The sequence below is a fragment of the Arvicanthis niloticus genome, chromosome 7, assembly GCF_011762505.2.
Source record: "Arvicanthis niloticus isolate mArvNil1 chromosome 7, mArvNil1.pat.X, whole genome shotgun sequence".
Taxonomy (NCBI): Eukaryota; Metazoa; Chordata; class Mammalia; order Rodentia; family Muridae; genus Arvicanthis; species Arvicanthis niloticus.
This window is the reverse complement of record NC_047664.1, coordinates 13031348-13050946: the sequence shown is the minus strand read 5'-3', so window position 1 is coordinate 13050946 and position 19599 is coordinate 13031348. Positions and strand designations below refer to the sequence as shown.

The 19599-nt window shown below is 38.6% G+C and overlaps 1 protein-coding gene across 2 annotated transcripts in view; it reads left to right on the top strand.

Annotated features, from left to right (window-relative positions):
- Positions 1-19599, top strand: part of Psme4 (proteasome activator subunit 4) — a 108938-nt gene that overhangs the window by 85916 nt on the left and 3423 nt on the right. For both annotated transcript variants that reach the window (XM_034508332.2, XM_076937958.1), the window contains 5 exons: positions 310-518; positions 3145-3230; positions 8588-8716; positions 12561-12716; positions 17736-17898. In XM_034508332.2, the coding sequence (XP_034364223.1) occupies positions 310-518; positions 3145-3230; positions 8588-8716; positions 12561-12716; positions 17736-17898 (743 nt within the window). The remainder of the gene's footprint in view (positions 1-309; positions 519-3144; positions 3231-8587; positions 8717-12560; positions 12717-17735; positions 17899-19599) is intronic.

Sequence of the window (19599 nt, the reverse complement as noted above, 5' to 3'; positions counted from 1 at the left end):
GTACATACTGGTCATGTTCTCAGTGAGTGTGGTGTTGTCTTCCTCATGTTTTGTTCATTATTATGTTCTGAAAAACAAGACATTGAATATGAATTAGGATCACTGTACTCAGAAGCCACCAGTGAGCAGCCGTCATACTACATACAGGGCTGCCTCTCAGAATTATATGGCATGTCTTACACTGGGAGCAATCAGAGACCCTCCCTGGGAATTATCTTTTGAAAATTTGCTTTGGCTGAGCTGTAACTTTTGAACCTCAGTTTTAATTTTCATGTCAGACTCCCTTCTCTTCTGTATTTTATTTAACAGTGTGCTGACCTACATATTCATGATAGATGTTTCTTTGCCAAATACTGCTCCAACAACATCTCCTTGTATTCCCGAGTTTACTGCTCGAGTCCTAGAAAAACTGAAACCTCTCACAGATGTGGATGAAGAAATTCAGAACCATGTTATGGAAGAAAATGGCATCGGTGAAGAAGATGAACGAACTCAGGGCATTAAACTCTTAAAAACCAGTGAGTCTTTAAAATTGGTAGAAATTCACTTGAAAACGGTGCTCTTTTTAGTTCATTTGGGTGGTTTTCCCAACATACACACAATTTTTCTTATGATAAAACAGTATTTGTTTTCTGATTTTAATCTTTTCTGTTAGCTTGTTTGAGTTTGGGCTTTTGGATTGGTTGGTTGGGTTTTGAGATATTGTCTCACCAGGTAGCTATGGCTGTCCTGGGTCTCACAGTGTAGACCAGGCTGGCCTTGAACTTACAGAGATTCATCTGCCTCTGCCTCCACCTCTTAAGTGTACTACCATGCCTGCATTTTTCCCCATTTTTTAAATCTTATTTTGTTGATTTTCACTTGTAGTTGTTTATATGTTCTTGCTATTACTTGCTGGAATTAAAAGCATGCACCACCATACCAGGCAGTTTCTAACATTTTTGAGTGTTTAGTGTAAAGACTACATATAAGTGCACAATCATCCATTTCCAGAATTCTCTTCACGGCCAGCTGAAAGTCTGCACTCACCTCACAGTGACTCTCGTTCTCCCTCCCCTGTGCCTCACTCCTAACAGTCAGCCCTTTACTTCTGTGTCTAAAATTTGTTAAGGTGGTTCATGTTAGTAAAATTGAATTATATCGGTTCCTTTATCTCTGGCATATTTCACTTGGCAAAGTATTTAATGATTAGTCTATTGTTTTAGTTAGGGCTTTTACTGACTACGTCTACTCTTATAAAAGAAAACATTTAATTGGGGATGGTTTACAGATTCAGTGGTTTAGTCCATCATCATTGTGGCAGGAAGCTTGGCAGCATGCAGGCAGACATGGTGCTGGAGCAGGAGAGTTCTCCATCTGCATCTGGAGGCCACAGGAAGAGAGCAAGCCACTAGGTCTGAATTGAGCTGCTGAAACCTCAAAGCCCACCCCTCCCCTAGTGGCCACACCCTAATGGCCTAGTGGTCGCTCCCGTGGGCCAGTTGGGGCCATTGTATTCAAAGCACCACATGTTAAATCATAAATAAGAAATTCATTTTTACTGCGTTTTCTTTATTTATCCATCTGTTGGTTGACATTTGAAATTTTACCACCCTTTTTCTATTTTGAAAAATGCCACTCTAATCATTAATTTAGTGTTGTTTTTAAGACAGGGTCTCACTGTGAGCTCTGACTGGCCTGGAACTTTGCCTGTAGATCAGGCTAGTTTTATCTGCCTCTGAAGTACTGGATTTAAAGGCTTGTACTGCTTTGTCCATTAATATACCAAGTATCTATTAGGGCCCTGCTTTCAGTTTTTTTGTGTATATACCTAAGAGTAGATTTCCATGTTTGCTTGTGAGGTGTGCCCAACTGTTGTCTCAGTGGCTACCTGCCTTACAGTCTTGTTATGAAATGCTATCCCCTGTCCTTGTCTACTCTATAGTTTTTGTTTTCTGTATAAGGTCTTCCTCCTTTTTCCCACTTATCCTATCCTAATGGGTTTGAAAATTTTTAATTTTGACTTGTGTTTACCTGATTACAAATGATGTTTACCGTCTTTTTATGTGCTTAATTGGTCATTTCTTTGGAGAAAAATTTTTTTCCAATTGAGACAGTGTTTCTCCATGTGGTCCTGGCCATCCTGGAACCAAGTATGGTTTTGCATTCATAGAGATCCTCTGCCTCTGTCTCCTAAGTGTGCCATTATACCTGGTTTTTCTCCAGTTTTTTAAATCATGTATTTTGTTGATTTAGAGTTATAGTTGTTTATTTGTTCTTGCTGTTATCACAGTATTAAGTAAATAACTTATTAAATATTTTCTGCTGTGAATATATGTTCTCTCTTCCTCACTTTTCCTTCCCCTCCCCTATCTGCCAAATGTTGGTTTTGTTATTATTGTTTCTTGGTTTTGTTTTGGTTTGATTTTTTTTTTTTTTTAATACAGGATCTTTCTCTGTTGGGCCTACCTCTGTCTCCTTAGTGCCAGATTTGATGTTATGCCTGGCTGACTTAGTTTCTTGTTTTGTTGTTTCGTTTTGTTTTCATCTTTCTCTAATACACTTTGGGCTCATATCCAGGTCCTTAGTCCACTTGAGTTACTTTGAATGTGACTATAAAGTTAGAATCTAGCTTTATTGCTTAGAATGTGGACAAAGATTTTTCCCAACACTGCTTGTTGAAAACCATTTTTTATTACATTGTTTTGGTGCTTTTTATCAGCACACATTGTGAGGATTTATTTCTGCATTTTGTTGTATTCTATTGGTGTGTGTGTGCATGCCTTCATGTCAATGCTGTACTGTTGATTTCTTTGGATTTGTAGTAAGTTTTTAAAATCACCACATATGAGTCTTAGAGTTTTCAAGATATTTTGTGGCTACTCAGTATTCTTTTTAGTAGCTAATTTTTTTAAATTTTAACTATAAGCTACTCTGTCATTATTTTAGCTGCCTCAGAATTCTTGGCTAGTTTGAAATATATTAAAAGTTCTTGGTAGGCTATTCATAATTCGTAGATTTTTTTTTTCTTCCCTTGATTACCATGGATGCTATTAAACTGGTAATAAATCAGTCTGATTTGAAATACTGTAGCTGTTGGAGAGATTGGAATTGCAACATTCTTTGTGCTCCCTAATTTAATTCTGTGTGTTTATTTCTAAATAGTATTGAAATGGCTCATGGCAAGTGCAGGAAGATCTTTTTCTACAGCAGTCAAAGAGCAACTTGAGCTTCTGCCTCTGTTCTTTAAGGTAAGACTGTAAGCTGAAATGAAGAAATGTGCTTCCTCTGGCATCAGTCATACCCATCCTCCAGGGGGTGATGTGTCGGCGCTACAGAGCGAGTTCCTGTCTCAAAATCTAAATGTTTGCCTACTTTTTTATCCTGATATTTCCCTGATCAGAGCAATCCATATCATTCAAGATAGGGAAAGATATTTTCTATGTTTTTATGCACTGGTTGAATTTTTTTTATTTCATCTCAAGATAGAAAGTTATTTGGTGATAGTAGTTCACATTGAAAATATATATCCAGATTTACATATAATATATAATTACATATATATATATATATATATATATATATATATATATATATATATATATATATATATATATATATATATATTGTCTTAATCAATGATATATTGCTATGAAGAGACACCATAATCATGACGGCTTTTCCAAAAGAAAGCATTGGGGTTTGCCTATAGTTTCAGAAGTTCAGTCTATTATCCTCATGGTAGGGAGCTGAGAGTTCTACTTCTGGATCTGCAGGCAGCAGGAAGGAGAGCGAGCCACTGGGCCTGGCTTGGGCTTCTGAGACCTCAAAACCTACCCCTAGTAACATGTTTCCTCCATAAGCCCATACTTAACCCCAACAAGACCATACCACCTAACCTAAGTAGTTCCACTCCCTGAAAACCAGACATTCAAATATTTGAGTCTAGGTGGGACACTTCCATTCAAACCACCACGATGTGAGGGCACAATAGATATTATGAATGGTCTTTTTTTCTTTTCTTTTTTTTTTTATATAGGATCTATATAGCCCAGGCTTGCTACAGACTTGCTGTGTAGCAGAAACTGACCTTGAGCTGCTGAACCTCATGTCTCCACCTCCTAAATGTTGGTATTACCGCATGAGCCACCACACCCAGCTATGCACAAAAGTTGTGCAGACCAGTTTTACTTTAGAGAACATATGAATGATTAAAAGGGACAGTGAGATTTTAATATAATTTCTCTTGTCTGTAGTATTCTTTATGTAGCTATTATAATTTAATAAACCATTTACTATATAGTAGCTTTGATGATATTATTTCTATTATTATTATTACACATGTTTACTAGGTAGACAGTAAGAGGCAGAAATAGGAGGTAGGCTGCTGCTTGGAATCTGTCTTGGCTCCATTGCTGGCCCTTCAGAACTTCCTTATGTGCAAATTGAGAGTAGTGTCCACTCACATTCTATAGGTATGGTAAAGATTATATGGATTAATATTACATATTTTTCATTCTTAAAATTGAATTCTGTGATTGAACTCAGTTAGCATGAATATCATTTCATCTGAATTTTCTACTACTCACATTGCTATTAGCAAAGACCAAGAGTTCAGTTTAAAAAGAATAATACACTGATCTATTGGATTCTAAACCAAGTGAAAAAATTGCCTGCCTGTACAGTATTCGGTAAATGTGTCAGGCATATAGAGAACACTAAAAATGGTCAAGAATGGAGTATAATCATTTGCCTCTCTCACTGTGTTCTCATTCATTCATAAACATCTCCTTTATAACATGTATTTTACACTTGCATGTTGTGTTTGTGTTTTAGACATTGCCAGATATATACATTAACACTTTACCACTGGGCTATTACAATGGTACCTGCTGTCAAACTCGAAAACCTGAAATTAATTCCTAGAACCCATATAATAAATATCTGTACGTTGTTATCCTCTGACTTGCCCATGCTTACTGTGGTGTGTGTGCGTGCATGCACACACAAATTTAACATGAAGTGAGCCCATATAAAGCAGTTTCACACCCATCAAAATCAAGAAATTCTTAAAGTTAGGAATGTTGGTACATGCCTCAAATCCCAAGCATTTGAGAGACTGAGGGGAGAATCTAGTTCAAAGCCAGCTTGGGCCACAGAGTGAATTCCTGTCTCAAAAAATAGCATACTTTTTCTATTCAGATTTTTTTAAATCTGCTTTTATAGCAATTGATAGAGTCCTGGTACTAGAACATAGAGAATCTTTCATTTTTTAATTTTTAAAAAGTGTTTATATGTATGAATGTTTTGTGTGCATATATGTAAGTGTGCATTGTGCATGCTTGATGTGTTTGAAGTTCAGAAGAGGGTATAACATCCCTTGGAACTGGAGCTACAGATGGCTCTGGGCTGCTTGCTGTATGGGCAATGGGAACCCAACCCAAGGTACTCTAGGAGAGCTACCAGTGCTCCTAGCCACCTTATGCCTCTCCACCCTTAAGGTTCTTTTAAGTTCAAGCATTAGAAATCAACTGATTGGTAAAGCAAAGGTAGTAAATTAACATTACCAGAAAACATTCAGGTGGTTTACACAACACAGTAAAAATTGAAGAGCTGAGTAAGAGCCGTAGCCCCACGGTTCTGGATTACAGAAAAGAACAGGATTCTTCTCCAGGGCATCGCTCCCTTGGATCTCTTCAAGGTCAGCATGCCGGAATCCAAGGTTACACTGAGCAGGCCCTGAGCCTTTGCCTCTCTTGAACCTAGGATCTCCAGATTGATAGCCCTCCAGAATATAAGAGAGGATGATGCTCAAAAAGGAAATTGGTGTCTGCAGTATTGGGAATGGATATTGGCATTGATGTGCACATATTTATATGCAGTGAACTAGCTTTTACATGTTAGAGAAAAATTAAATCATCACCTGATTTTTATGAATTTTTTTCATTTTTAGTCTCAAAAATGTATTTAAGTATAATTAAATAATAATTATTATTAAGGATTCACAGGAAGTTACAAAGTAAATCAATACAATTTTATGGTACTTTTCACTCCATTTTCTGTAACACTAAATACATTCCACAACTGCAGTATAATATCCAAATTAGGAACCTGACATTGATCTGTGTACTTTCTACATAACTCTGTGCCATTCTATCACCTGTACAGATTCATGTTATATGTACTGCAACAAAAACAGAACTGTTTCATTACTATGATAGTCTTCTTTTTTTTTTTTAAGATTTATTTATTCTGTGTATATGAGTACACTGTAGCTGTCTTTAGAGACACCAGAAGAGGCATCTGATCCTATTACAGATCATTGTGAGCCATAATGTGGTTGCTGGGAATTGAATTCAGGACCTCTGAAAGAATCTCTCTCTCTGTCTCTCTGTCTCTCTCTGTCTCTCTTCCTCTCTCTTCTTCAAGACAGGGTTTCTCTGTGTAGCCCTGGCTGTCCTGGAACTCACTCTGTAGACCAGGCTGGCCTCGAACTCAGAAATCCACCTGCTTCTGCCTCCCAAGTACTGGGATTAAAGGCGTGCACCACCACTGCCCAGCAGATAGTCTCTTAATTACACTTATTTCACACACGTCCCCCAACCCCCTAAGACAGGCTTTTTTTGTGCGTGGCCCTGGCTGTCACACGACTCACACTGTAGACCAGGCTGGCCTTGAACTCACAGAGATCCACCTACTTGTGCCTCTGGAGTGCTGGGAGTAAAGGTATATGTGTACCACCATTGTCTGGCTAAAAGATTTATTTCTTTATGTATACTTTTTTGTCTGAATATGTATGTACATGACTTGTGCCCACAAAGGGCAGAAAAAAAGGGTGTTGAATGCCCTGGAACTGGAGTTAAAATAGCTGCATTGCGAATGCTGGGAATCAAACCTGGTCTTCTGCAAGAGCAGCAAGTGCTCTTAATTACTGAGTCATAGCTTCAGCCTCTCTTTATAAATTTTACCATTAAAGATTTAAATAGTGGGGCTGGTAAGATGGCTCAGCACCCAGCCTAATGACCTGAATTTAAAATTCAGATGGTAGAGGAGAGAATTAACTCCTGCAAAAATTTGGCCTCTGACCTCCACAGCCTGCATGCATGCATGCATGCATGCATACATACATACATACATACATACATACATACTCAAGTCAATCAAACAGTGTAACTTTAAAACAATTATAAATTTAAATAGAAAATATCAGTATAAGCTTTTTCTGTCTTTAAAGAATATGTATATTTCCCAGCTTTCTCAACCTAAAAAACTTAGGAAGAAACCCTCACAGAGTGGTAACAGTCTTCTTTGTACCCTGACTTTGGTTTCTCAGTAACAGTTCCTATGAAAATCAGGGCTTCTTGGAGAAATAAGAAACATCTAAGATAAATGATCTCATCTTGGCATGTCATATCTGAAATCAAAGTGCCAGTTTGAGTTTAATTAATATTACTTTAAAGAGTACTACAGCAATACAAAGTCATCAGATTTGTTGAAATTAAGGGGTTTATAATAATAAAAGTACCCTTTAAGAAATAATTGTTCACCATTGCAATATAAGAAGGAGCTCAGTATTCTAAACAAACAAATGCTTTCATATATAAAATATTCTGGATAGCAGTAAAGACTATGAGCTATAATTGTCCCACTCTGTAAACTTCTCTTTATGATAGACTATTGCATAAAAAATATATAGTGGGGAAAAAAGAACATATAACAATTTTTATGCTGTGTCCAATATTACATGTTAGTAAAATGAAACCTTGATCTACTGGTCAGAGTACAGGACTTACAGAAACCAAAATAAGCCATCAAGTAGATACAATCAGGGGAGACCATGACTGAGGAAATTACTAAACAGAACCTCAGTTTCTTTCTCCAAATGTTAAAAATCGGATAGCAAGGAATTTTCAGACTTAGAAACACAGCATCAGATGATTATTATGATGTTGTGTGAGCCCGGAATATCTGCTATGACAATGTGCCAATGCTGCCGTGGAGGAAGTTTAAGCACTGTGGAGTTTTTGTGATTATTTTGCTATTTTTTATTTGAGGCAGAGTTTCGTCCTGTATCACTGGTTGGCCTGGAACTCACTGAGTAGACCAGGCATTCTTCAGCCTCAGAGAACTGAGTACTAGGGCTTAGTACTAGCTACTGTCAAGTATTTTTTATTGTGACTCTAGTGATGTTTCACGTATAGTGATATCATTCTAGATTATATATTTTTAAGATGACAAAAGGGAATGTCTGTGGGGATTGTGTCAGATATTTTAGTTGATAGACGGGGACAGCAGGAAGCAAAAATGAAACAAGATTATCCATGAGTTTGTTACTGTTTAAGAAGTGATTGGATTATAAGGTGTTCATTGTATTTTTATGTACATATTCGCAATTTCCCATGGAAGTTGTTAAAAGTAAAACTGTGATGTTGTTTTAAGTTTTCTTTTTGAGGCAGAGTCTCTCTTTAGTCATGATTGGCCTCAGATTGACTGTAGCCTGGGCTGGCCTCCTATGTGCTGGGATTTCTGTCATGTAGGATGTGGTAACAGTTTTGTTTTGTTTTGTTTTGTTTTGTTTTGTTTTGTTTTGTTTTGTTTTGTTTTATAGATTGCCCCAGTGGAAAATGACAATAGTTATGATGAACTGAAGAGAGATGCAAAGCTCTGTTTGTCACTAATGTCTCAGGGGTTGCTCTACCCTCAGCAAGTGCCTTTGATACTTCAGGTGCTAAGCCAGGTAAGTACATGGCTGCAGTGTTTACATCCTCTGTTTAGCCTTGCTTTGTCACTCTGAGTATTTCACAATGAACTGTAAATATACAACACCTGATTTTTGGTCTGCTTTTTTTCTTTTGAGATAGAGTCAGTATGTATCCCTAACTGGTCCAAAATTCACCAGGTAGAACGGGCTGGCCTGTAACTCACAAATATCCACCTGCTTCTGCCTCCCAAGTGCTGGGATCAAATATGTGTTATCAAACGTGTGATATCATACCAGGCCTCTGAATTTTATTCAAATTTTCATTCATATACATATGAATGAAAATTTCATACACACACACACACACACACACACACACACACACACACATATATATATATATATATATATATATATATATATATATATATATATATACCCAGAAAACCAAAAGCCTTGATTTATACCTGGTTCAGCTGCCAAATTCTATAAAAGTAACTTTTATTCACCTTTTTCTGCTAACTTAGGTCTAGTCTTGGAAGCTTCTAGCCTCCGTGCAATCTAGGCCAAGAATGTTTTCAGCCTCCGAGACTTATTGCTGAATAAGCTCTTGCTTAATTCTTTCTGATCTCTGGCTGTCTGGTTCAACTCAGCTGTTCTGGGTCAAACTCCTCTTCAACCTGACTGATTCAATCTGGCTTCTCTCCACTTCTCCTGAATTTCTGTGTTTGGCCTTATACTAAGTTGGGCAATCTGTTCTAAACTTCTGGCTCCTCATTTTCTGTCTCATTCCGTCTTCATCTGTGTCTGTCTTGTTCTCTCTCTGCAACCTGTCTCTGTACAAACTGTCCTGCTATGTCTTTTGTCACCTCTCTTTCCGCTCTGTTCTTGTGAGAGTTGGGCATATCCTATTCTGTCAAATCTTTCTCTTTGTCTGCCACTCACTTAAACATCACTTACCCAAAAAAAAAAAGCATGGGATTTAGTCATCCTATTTTTATTTAATTGTTGAGTAGAATTTGTTGGAAAACAGTGATGACTGACCACAGCTTCTTATTTCTACCCTGTTTCCAAGTAAAAGACAAACAAGCGATTATGGTGACTAGAGACTCAATATGAAACCTACCAGTATTCCTTTAGGAATTAGATGAAGAAGAATACTTCTTTCTGGTTGAGAGAGGGGTTGAGAATTCCTTCTGTAAGGGCTATCAGTAGACAGGTAATAATTGTCTGTACAAACTGTGTTAGCATCTCCTTTTGTACCTATTTGCTCTTCAGCTGACTCTGCAGATCTTGGGTTTGGAGACAAACCTGAATTCAAATTATTAACTTGCATTTTCTGACTTCTGGAGACTCTAATCTTCCCACCCATCAGTTTCCCCAAGAAGTTGGAACTGTTTTTCCACCTGATCTCAAGGAGCTCTTAATCCTTCACTTTTCTGCTTCCTGTCCTTATGTCTTTCCTGCTTGTTTTACTGTCTTCACTTTTTTCCCCTCCTTTCCTTTCTCTTTCCCACTCTTCAAATATTTCTTAAGTGCCTTACATATCCCATGACAGGCAGTAAAAGCAATAAATATGACTCCAGTTGTCATGAAAGTCTTGTATAGATCGTCACTGCCTAGAAGGCCATTGTATTAAAAAAGTGTTGTCTCTTCCCTTAAAAAATTCTTATTCTACCCTGTGTTAAATAAATACTAAAGCTAGCATTTAAAAAAAAATTATTTTTGAAATTATAATTACACTGTGTTTCTCTTCCCTTTTATCCCAGCAAACTTGACCATATAACAACCCTCCTTGCTCTCTTTCCAATTCATGGCCACTTTTTTTTTTTTTTTTTTTTTTTTTTTTGCCTATGTATGTATGTGTCGAAATACATATGAACAGGCTCCAGGCTAACCATTTATTGTTGTTTTTATATACTTTGGTTTGTTTTTTTTTCATTCCTCTCCCCCAACTCCTCCCATATCTTCTCTACCCAGTTTCACATCCCTCCATCCCACAAAACAAAACCCCAAAATTAAAACAAACATAAGACATACCAAACTAAAATTGAAACAAAAGCCTATCTCCCCACCCCCAAAAAGGACTCCATTTTGTGTTGGCCAATTACTCCTGACACTTTGTTAGGGAAAACTGTTTTTCTTTTTACCAGTAGGCATCAACTGCCGATAACAGGTTTAGGGGTGAGTCTGTGTGCCCACCTCCCCTTCTCCGTGTTAGAACTCCGTCTGGTGTGAACATCTGCACGTCCTATGATATGCCGTCACAATAGTATGTCTGTCTGTCTGTCTGTCTTTCTTTCTTTCTTTCTTTCTTTCTTTCTTTCTTTCTTTTGTTTTTTGTTTTGAGACAGGGTTTCTCTGTGTAGCCCTGGCTGTCCTGGAACTCACTCTGTAGACCAGGCTGGCCTCGAACTTAGAAAACCGCCTGCCTCTGCCTCCCAAGTGCTGGGATTAAAGGCGTGTGCCACCACTGCCTGGCCATAATATTCTTTCTGAATTCATATGTGCATCAGTCCTATTGTGTCTGGAAGATTCCATTTCCTTGGAACCATCTACCACCTCTCACTTTTAAAATCTGTTCACCTCTTCTTCCAACTCTTCTGTCCCCTGAGCCTTGGGGACAAGAGTTGGAATATATATATAATTTAGGACTCAGTGCTCCAAAGTTTCTCACTTTTTGCACATTGTCCAGTTGTGGGTCTGTGATCCACTGCAAGAAGAAGCTTCTCTGATGAGGATTGAGCAATGCACTGATCCATGGATATAGCTGTATCATTAGAATTCATTTTATTCCTGTTCCTTTAACAGAGTAATAGTAGGTTTTTCCTTAGGGCCTATGCCTGTCTTGTCTGGTTTTTGAGATTAGATAAGGTACTAGGCAGGGAAGAACAAATAGGACATAGTACTATAAAGAGATAAAGGGAGAGCTAGACTAGGGGGATTAAATTGGGAGGGGGATGTGTAGGGGTCAGGTAAAAAAGGGACTATGGGAAGAGACAATTAAAGGCCTTTTGAAAAGCCATGTGAAAACCTATCATTGTAGAAGCTTTCTAAAATATTGGCACGTATGTAAGTATTTAAATGGAGTATTATTACATATGATGAAGGAGACAATCCCCTGCTAGATGTGCATCCAGTTAATAAGTTGTAACTATAGACACCTCCCCCTATATTATGATAGGCTATTGCCAACGCTGTTGGCCTCTCTCCACAATCTGATGGGAAAGGGACTCTTGCTGAAGACCCCACTTACTTCTGTCAGCAAACATCGAGAAATAGATCTGTTCTTTAACTAGAAGCTTCAACTCTACTGACTAGGGTTCGTGGTACTTGAAAGGTACTCTGCATCCTACCAGAGGAGGATAGTAAGCATCAATACCACCCACTACAAACCCTGAGGTATAACAAGGACCTGCCTGCAGGTTATACTGATGGAGTAGTGGCACAGATGTGATGGGAGGAACCAGCTGTTGTTTATCTAAGTTCCACTCCATGGGATAGAATCATACCTGACATTAATAGTTCATACTATTTTTTGTTTTTCGTGCCCACCTACTATTATGGGAGGTAAAATAAAGTAATGTATGATACTTGGGAGGATTCAGTTGTCTTAATTATGACTACTTCTCTTCCAAGAGGATATTTTGACTTTTACCAGTGTCTTTGGTTCCCACTACAGAACACTGAGGCATTCTGAGGCCTTGGGAACGTGACCATGCTTCTCGTTGCTTAGAAAGAAATAGAAGATAAAGCTTATTTCAGCTATACCTGTGAAAGTAGAGTCAAGTTCAAATATTGTATTGCTTGTATGTAATGTCATTATCATCTCATTTTCTTGTCAGTTCTATCATCATATGTACTCATTTCTCATTCACAGACGGCAAGAAGCAGTTCTTGGCATGCAAGATATACAGTGCTGACCTACCTCCAGACCATGGTGTTTTATAACCTGTTTATTTTCCTAAACAATGAAGATGCAGTTAAAGACATCAGATGGCTGATTATATGCCTTTTGGAGGATGAACAGTTAGAGGTAAAATTTAAATGAGAACAAATGGAAATTCAGTTACCTTTAAAAATGTATGATTCTGAGGTTGAAGCAGGAGCATTTCCATTAGTTCAAGCCCAGCCTTGACTACAGAGTACAATTCCTGAGATGTTTTTCATTTAAACATTATTTAATTTTAGTGTGCCTGTCTGTGTGAATAGTCATGGTTTGCTGTGGTACAGATAAAAACCACTGGGTGTGTTCTTGGTGTGTCTTCTCACAGTGGCTTAGCACATCACTTGTAAAGCTGGGGTTTTCTTGCCTATAAAATGGGAAGTTGCAATTACTCTTTTTCTTCTTTTGTTCCTCTTAATTGAAAATAGATTATTTTCTAATACTAATTATGGTTTCCCTTCCCTCTACTTTTCCCATTTCCTCCTAGCTTTTCTCTCCTCTGGATCCACTCCCTTTCTGTCCCGTTAGGAAAGGCTGCTAAGAGACAACACGCAAACATAATAAGATAAAACAAAACCATCTCATCAAGTCTGGACAGGGAAAACAAACCAACAGAAGAAAAAGAGTTCCAAGAGCAGGCACAAGGATCAGAGACCCACTAGCTCACACACTCAAGAGTTACATAAAAATACGAAGCTAATAGCTATAATATCAGTGTACAGGACCTGATGGTGACCCTTGTATACTTGGTGCTTGCTGCTTCTGTGAGTCTGTGAGCTCATATGAGCCTTGCTTAGTTGATTCAGAGGTCTTCTCTCTTGAGGTCCTCCATCTCTTCTGACTCTTTCCATCTCCTCTTCAGTGGAATTTTCTGAGTTCTGAAGGGAGGGATTTGATGAAGACATGCCATTTAGAGCTGAGTGTTATAAGGTCTGTCTCTCCTCCCTGCCCTCCCCACTCTCCTTCCCTCCCCCCTCCTCTCTCTCTGAGTCTTGGCTGGCTGTGGGTCTCTACATCTATAGGATGTATTTGCTGTAGGAGGGGCTTCTCTGGTGATGACTTAGTAATGCACTCATCTATGAGTATAGCAGAATATCATTAGGAGTCATTTTGCTGTCTGACTGACTGACTGTCTGTCTGTCTGTCTGTCTGTCTGTCTGTTTTAACCAATAATGTTTGGTTTTACCCTAGGTCTCTGAGTTATCTAGTCTCTGGTTCTTGGTCACCCAAACAGTATTGAGTATGGGTTCCATCTCATAGAGTGGGCCTTAAGGCAAATCAGAAATTGGTTGTTTACACCCACATGTTTTTGCTACCATTGCCCTTCCATATCCTGCAGGTAGGACAGATTGTAGGTCAAAGGTTTTTTGGCTGGATTGGTGTTTCTCCTTTGGTCGCCTATAGAGTACCTTTCCACATTAACGACAGAATGTGAAAGGCAGATTCTTAAGGGACTAGTGGAAATGTACAGGAAGGCACATTGAAGAGCATAGAATACACTATCATCCAGTAAACTTAAACTGTGACCACTGCCCTTACCTCTACTGACATAGAGGTCTTAGTTATATTTTGTACCAAAAGATAATCTTTTAACTCAATTAGCCCAATATAAGAAAAGCAGCCCACAATAAGTAAATAATACAGTTGACCTTGGCAGGTGAGGTAGGGCAAATTTAGTATGCTACAGCTGGAGACTATAATTGACATGGGAAACGAAAATACACAAACTTTTATAAAAATATTACTTACTTTACAGACTTTAAAACTTGCCTATAGTAGAGAATTTATGTGTTTATGTATCTGTTTCTAAGTACTGAAAACAGATTTATCTATATTTATTTATATTTATTTATTGTCTCCCTAATAAGCCTGGCCAGTTTTTCTGTGTTTAGCAAGTAAATATTATCCAGACCCAAGGGTACTGACAGAGTGCTTATAACAAATTCAGTGAAAATATTTATATCTCTTGTGCTTCTTAGAAACTAAAGGAATAGAAATGGAAAAGTGGAAATTCAGAAATAACATTTCCAAGCCCCAGTTTGAGACTATTAATCAGCTTTCTTTGACTATAACAATTCCTGAAGATAGTACCACAGCAAGAGAAAAGGTTTATGTATTTCAAATTTAGTTTTGGAGGGTTCAGTCATAACAGATTGACCCGGTTGCTTGCAGGCACAGGTAAAGCAGCATATCATGGTAGGACTATGTGGTGGAGCAAAGCCACTCCTCCCTGTCCAAAAAACATCAAAAAGATAGACAAGAGACTTTCTTCACTGTCCCTTCGGAGAGCATGTGTTCAGCCACTTCAGCTCTACCACTTAAAGGCAGCACCAAGCTGGAGACTAAGCCTCTAACACATGGACTTTAGAGGGATCTCTAACATACAGTCTATAACAATACTGTGTGATGAAAATTTGTTATCATAGAGCTGAGCCTTGTGGTGTATGCCTTTAATCCCACCACTTTGCTCTGGAAACAAGCAAATTTCTGTAAGTTCAAGGCTACATATTGAGACCCTATCTCAACAACAACAAAAAGAGAAAGAAAGAAAAGAAGGAAGAAAGGAAGGAAGGGAAAGGAAAGGAAAGAGGAAAGGAAAAAGGGAAAAAAGGAAAAGAAAGGGAGGAGAAAAGGAGGGAGGGGAGAAAGGGAAAAAGAAAAGGAAAAAGAAAAGAAAAGAAAAGAGAAAATGAAAATTACTGTAATGGGCTGGGAGATGGTTTAGCAAATCCAAACCTGACATCCTGAGGTTAGTCTTGAAACCCACATCTAGGAAAGAACTGACTGCAATACCCACATATAGAGATATTTTGTTTTTAATTAAACTTACTATTTTCAAGAATATTTATTAGCACATGATTATCTTCTCTCCCATAGCTCATAAGTAAACATAACTACATAACAACTTAGGGCTGAGACTATAACTCAGTGGAACAAGTCCATTTACTGGGCAAGCATGAAGACCTGAGTTCAAATCTCTAGCACCCACATAATAACCCAGGCAGGTAGAGAAAGGAAGATCACTTGGATTTGATAGTCACCAGCCTACTCCCAGGTTCAGTAAGAGACTCACAGTTTCAAAGGAGCATGCACGCACGCGCACACACACACACACACACACACACACACACACACACACACACGCGCAGAGACATCCTGACAGCTGCCAAGCCTGACATCCTGAGTTTAGTCCTGAAACCCACATCTAGTGCTAATAATATACTATGATACAGAATTGGAATGTGGGCAGTAGTCGTACTGGCCAGCAGCAACACATGCTTTGTTTTGGGGATGAAGAGAAGACATTAAAAGTGAGCAAGCATTAGTCTTGTCATTAGTTTGCATTTCTCTGGTCATTATTTGTAGTTTGCATTGCCTTTATGTGACTACAGTCTACAAAGGCCTGATAATTTTTATATGTCACAGCATTGTTCTCTATTGTGTTTCTAATATTTTTGTAGAGAAATTTGTCTATTTTGATGTCCCCTGAAGGCTTAAAAAGTCATCTCTTCTTTAAGTTCCAATTAAGAGCCAAATCCGTGTTTCAGCTTCTTTAACTATTCATTGCCTCTACGACCTGCAGATCCCATACTGTTATTCATTGAACTTTATCGTGGGAAAAATAAGGCTGTAAGCACTGCAAGGAGCATCAGGTCTATAACCCAGTCTCTGGCAAGGCAACCAGCACTCTGCTTTCTCCAGCTCTTTACCACACCCATCTCACCTTGCCTTTTTTGAGATGAGATCTTACTATGTAGTCAAGACTGGCCTTTAATTCATGTTCCACCTGGCTAGCCTCCCAAGAGCTAGGATTCCAAATACACACCACCACACCCCCTTCAGTTACTTTTTTTTTAAGGTTTCAAGGCGTTATTTCTCACTCCACCATTCTCACCCATCTCAGTCTGCCAAGTCCACGCCCAACCCCATGTAGACCCATCTTAGTAAAAATATGAAGAACAGGCAATGAAAGCTCACTAGCAGATTGAGCTTTGGGAATGCAACACAGTATTCTTCTGTGTGTGTGTGTGTGTGTGTGTGTTTTATGTTCTCAAAGAGCACAGCAAACTCTCCTGAGGCCTGAAACCAGGCCATCATACTCATCTAACCATCTGCGCAGTAACTGTAGACTCCAGAGGCTAATCCGTGCAGTACTCTCTAACTCTGTATGAGAGATCCCACAAATGCTTGTCTCTTGTCTCTAGATGACATTTAAGATACAAAAGTAATGCAAATATGAAACCCATACACAAGCTGCACCCTAGTGGGGTTTTTGTTTTGTTTGTTTTCCCTTCTTTGGTTTGTTTAAGGCAGGGTTTTATGTAGCCCAAGATGGCCTGCTGCCTGCCTGCTGCTGGGGTTACAGGTGTGTGCTACCATCTGTTTTATCATTCTTAGTTCAAGATCCTAACCAAAATATGACAGTTTAAATAAATGCCATGGTCTATTTATTACATGTTCTAAAACTTACTCTGTCACTCAAATTAGGTTGTCCTAAATCAGTCAGAAATCCATCAAGAGTTAAATGAAGTAAGAGTATTCTGTCTAGATATGGTGGTGCACACCTGTAATCCCAGGTACTCTGAAAGTTGAGGAAAGAGGGTTGAAGTTCCTAGATAGCCAGACCCACACTCAGCTCCCACTAAGTCAGCCTGGGCAACTTAACAAAATCCTGCTCACCTAAAAAACCAAAGGGCTTAGGGGTGAAACTCACAGCTAGAATACTGGGCTAGGCAGGGTCCTGGATTTACTCTCTAGTACAGGGCAACCAAATGACAGTACAAGGAACCGCTCAAGAAATACAGAGTGAAATGTCGAGGGTTTTGTTTAGATTTTTAATATTTGTTTTTATTATTTTGTTTATGTATTCATTTGGAGAAGTTTGATTTTCTTTATAGTACTTATACTTCTGTCATCCTTATATAGCTTTTATGTACTTTGAGCCCACAGATACATGGGGAATCTGGTGATATATTTGTCATGAAAAAGAAAAAGTAAATTTCCCATCATCTCTAGGGAAGGTCGCACTCAGCTTTCCATCCCTCTCTGAGCTCCTTTATCACCTCAGACTTAGGGCCTCAGGTCTAATGGAAGTGATTGTCCCTCCAGGTTCGAGAAATGGCTGCTACCACCTTAAGTGGTCTGCTACAGTGTAACTTCCTGACCATGGACAGTGCTATGCAGACTCATTTTGAGCAACTTTGCAAAACAAAACTACCCAAGAAAAGAAAACGAGACCCTGGTTCTGTGGGAGATACCATTCCTTCTGCAGGTGAGGTTAAAAATCTTTGAAGAAATACTCAGCTTGCTTAAACATTGGAAGCACTTGTTTATGTTTGTGTCTTTGGTAGATGCTAAGAATAACCGTCCCTACTTGTTAGGAGTTGGCATGAAGAAGACAGGCCCTGAAATTAAAGGCTGAAATCGTATGTACAAAGAAACCTGTCTACTACTACAACAATAACTGTTTAATAAGGCAGTTCTTACAGCCTTCCCCCCAAATAAATATAAGTGTGTAAAGACAAATCCAAAATTGGATTAAAGTATCTAGAATAGGATTAAACAGTTTTCAGAATTTACAATTTATGCATTAATGCACTAAAGGAAAAGATGCAACCAGCAATATGGCTCCTTTGGTAAAGACACCTGCTGTCATGCCTGGGACCTGAGTTTGGTTTCTGGATCTGTGATGAAAGGCAGCACCTACCCCACAAGTTTCCTCTGACGTCCAATTGCTTACCATGAAGTCATGTACGTACATGTGCATATATGCACACATAAGCTCAAGTGAAGAGAGAGAGAGACACTAAATTAATTTCTTAATGAAAAATGGGGATGGGCTGGAAATCTAGCCCATTTAGTAAAGTGCTTGCCCTACAAACCTTGGGCCATGAATTTGACTCCCAGCACCTACATTAAAAGCCAAGTGTGATGGTCCATAATTTCTCCAGGGCTGTAGAGATGTAGATGTCTTGGTGGCTAAGCGTGCTATACTATGGTTTCTAACATTCACATCTGGAGCTAGCTCCACAGAATTCAGCACTTCTTTCTGCTCTCTCTGGGTACTTGCATGCATGTGCACATGCGTACACACATAAACATGAAATGAAAATATTAAAACTGAGTGTATATTTAAAAACTTATCAAAGGCTCCTGAGGAACAACAACATCTGAGCTTGACTTCTGCTTCTACACTCATGTGCACACACATGTATGCAACATAAATATATGCACACACACACACACACACAAAAGGTTTTAGGGAACCAGAGGTTACTTTGCTTCTGTCTAGAGAAGGGAATATTGAATAGTCATGTGTGGCTCTGTGAGGGAGCTCACTTCAAAGAAATGTATTAACAAGTAAATTTCTTTTTGTGCACACATCTATGTACTATCAATACAGAAAAATGCCTATGATACTACAAGGGACCACCAGTGCATGTGTGAGCCATTGTCCAGATGTGAATCCAGTGTAGACTGCATTTCCTAGTCCTGAGCTCAGTCCAAACTACTACCACTGGAAGGAATGAGGGGCAGAGCAAGAAAGGAAATGGGATGAGGGCATTTGACAATACTTGGATTTCCTCTACTGAGGAAAGAACAGATTCTGTAAAGTAGACATGAGTTGCAGTTCTGTTTTAAGAAGTGCATTTGTCATGCATGATGGTGTGTCATGCATTTTGTATGGGAACAGTCGCATAGAGAAAACATTACCTAATCTGTTAAATTGTTTCAGGATCAGGAATGTACTTAGAATATTAATGCCTTGGTCAAGAAAATTGTATCTCTGTTGTTTTTAGCAATGACTCGATCCTGGCTAGAAACAGTTATACAGTTTCTCACCAAGAGATGGCTACAGGATGTCTTCAGAATTTGCAAAGTTTCTAGTTCAGCCCCAGAAATCATGCTTTTATGTATGCACTTGTAAATTTATATTAAACGGGGAAATATGCACATTGAAAGTACATCTAGC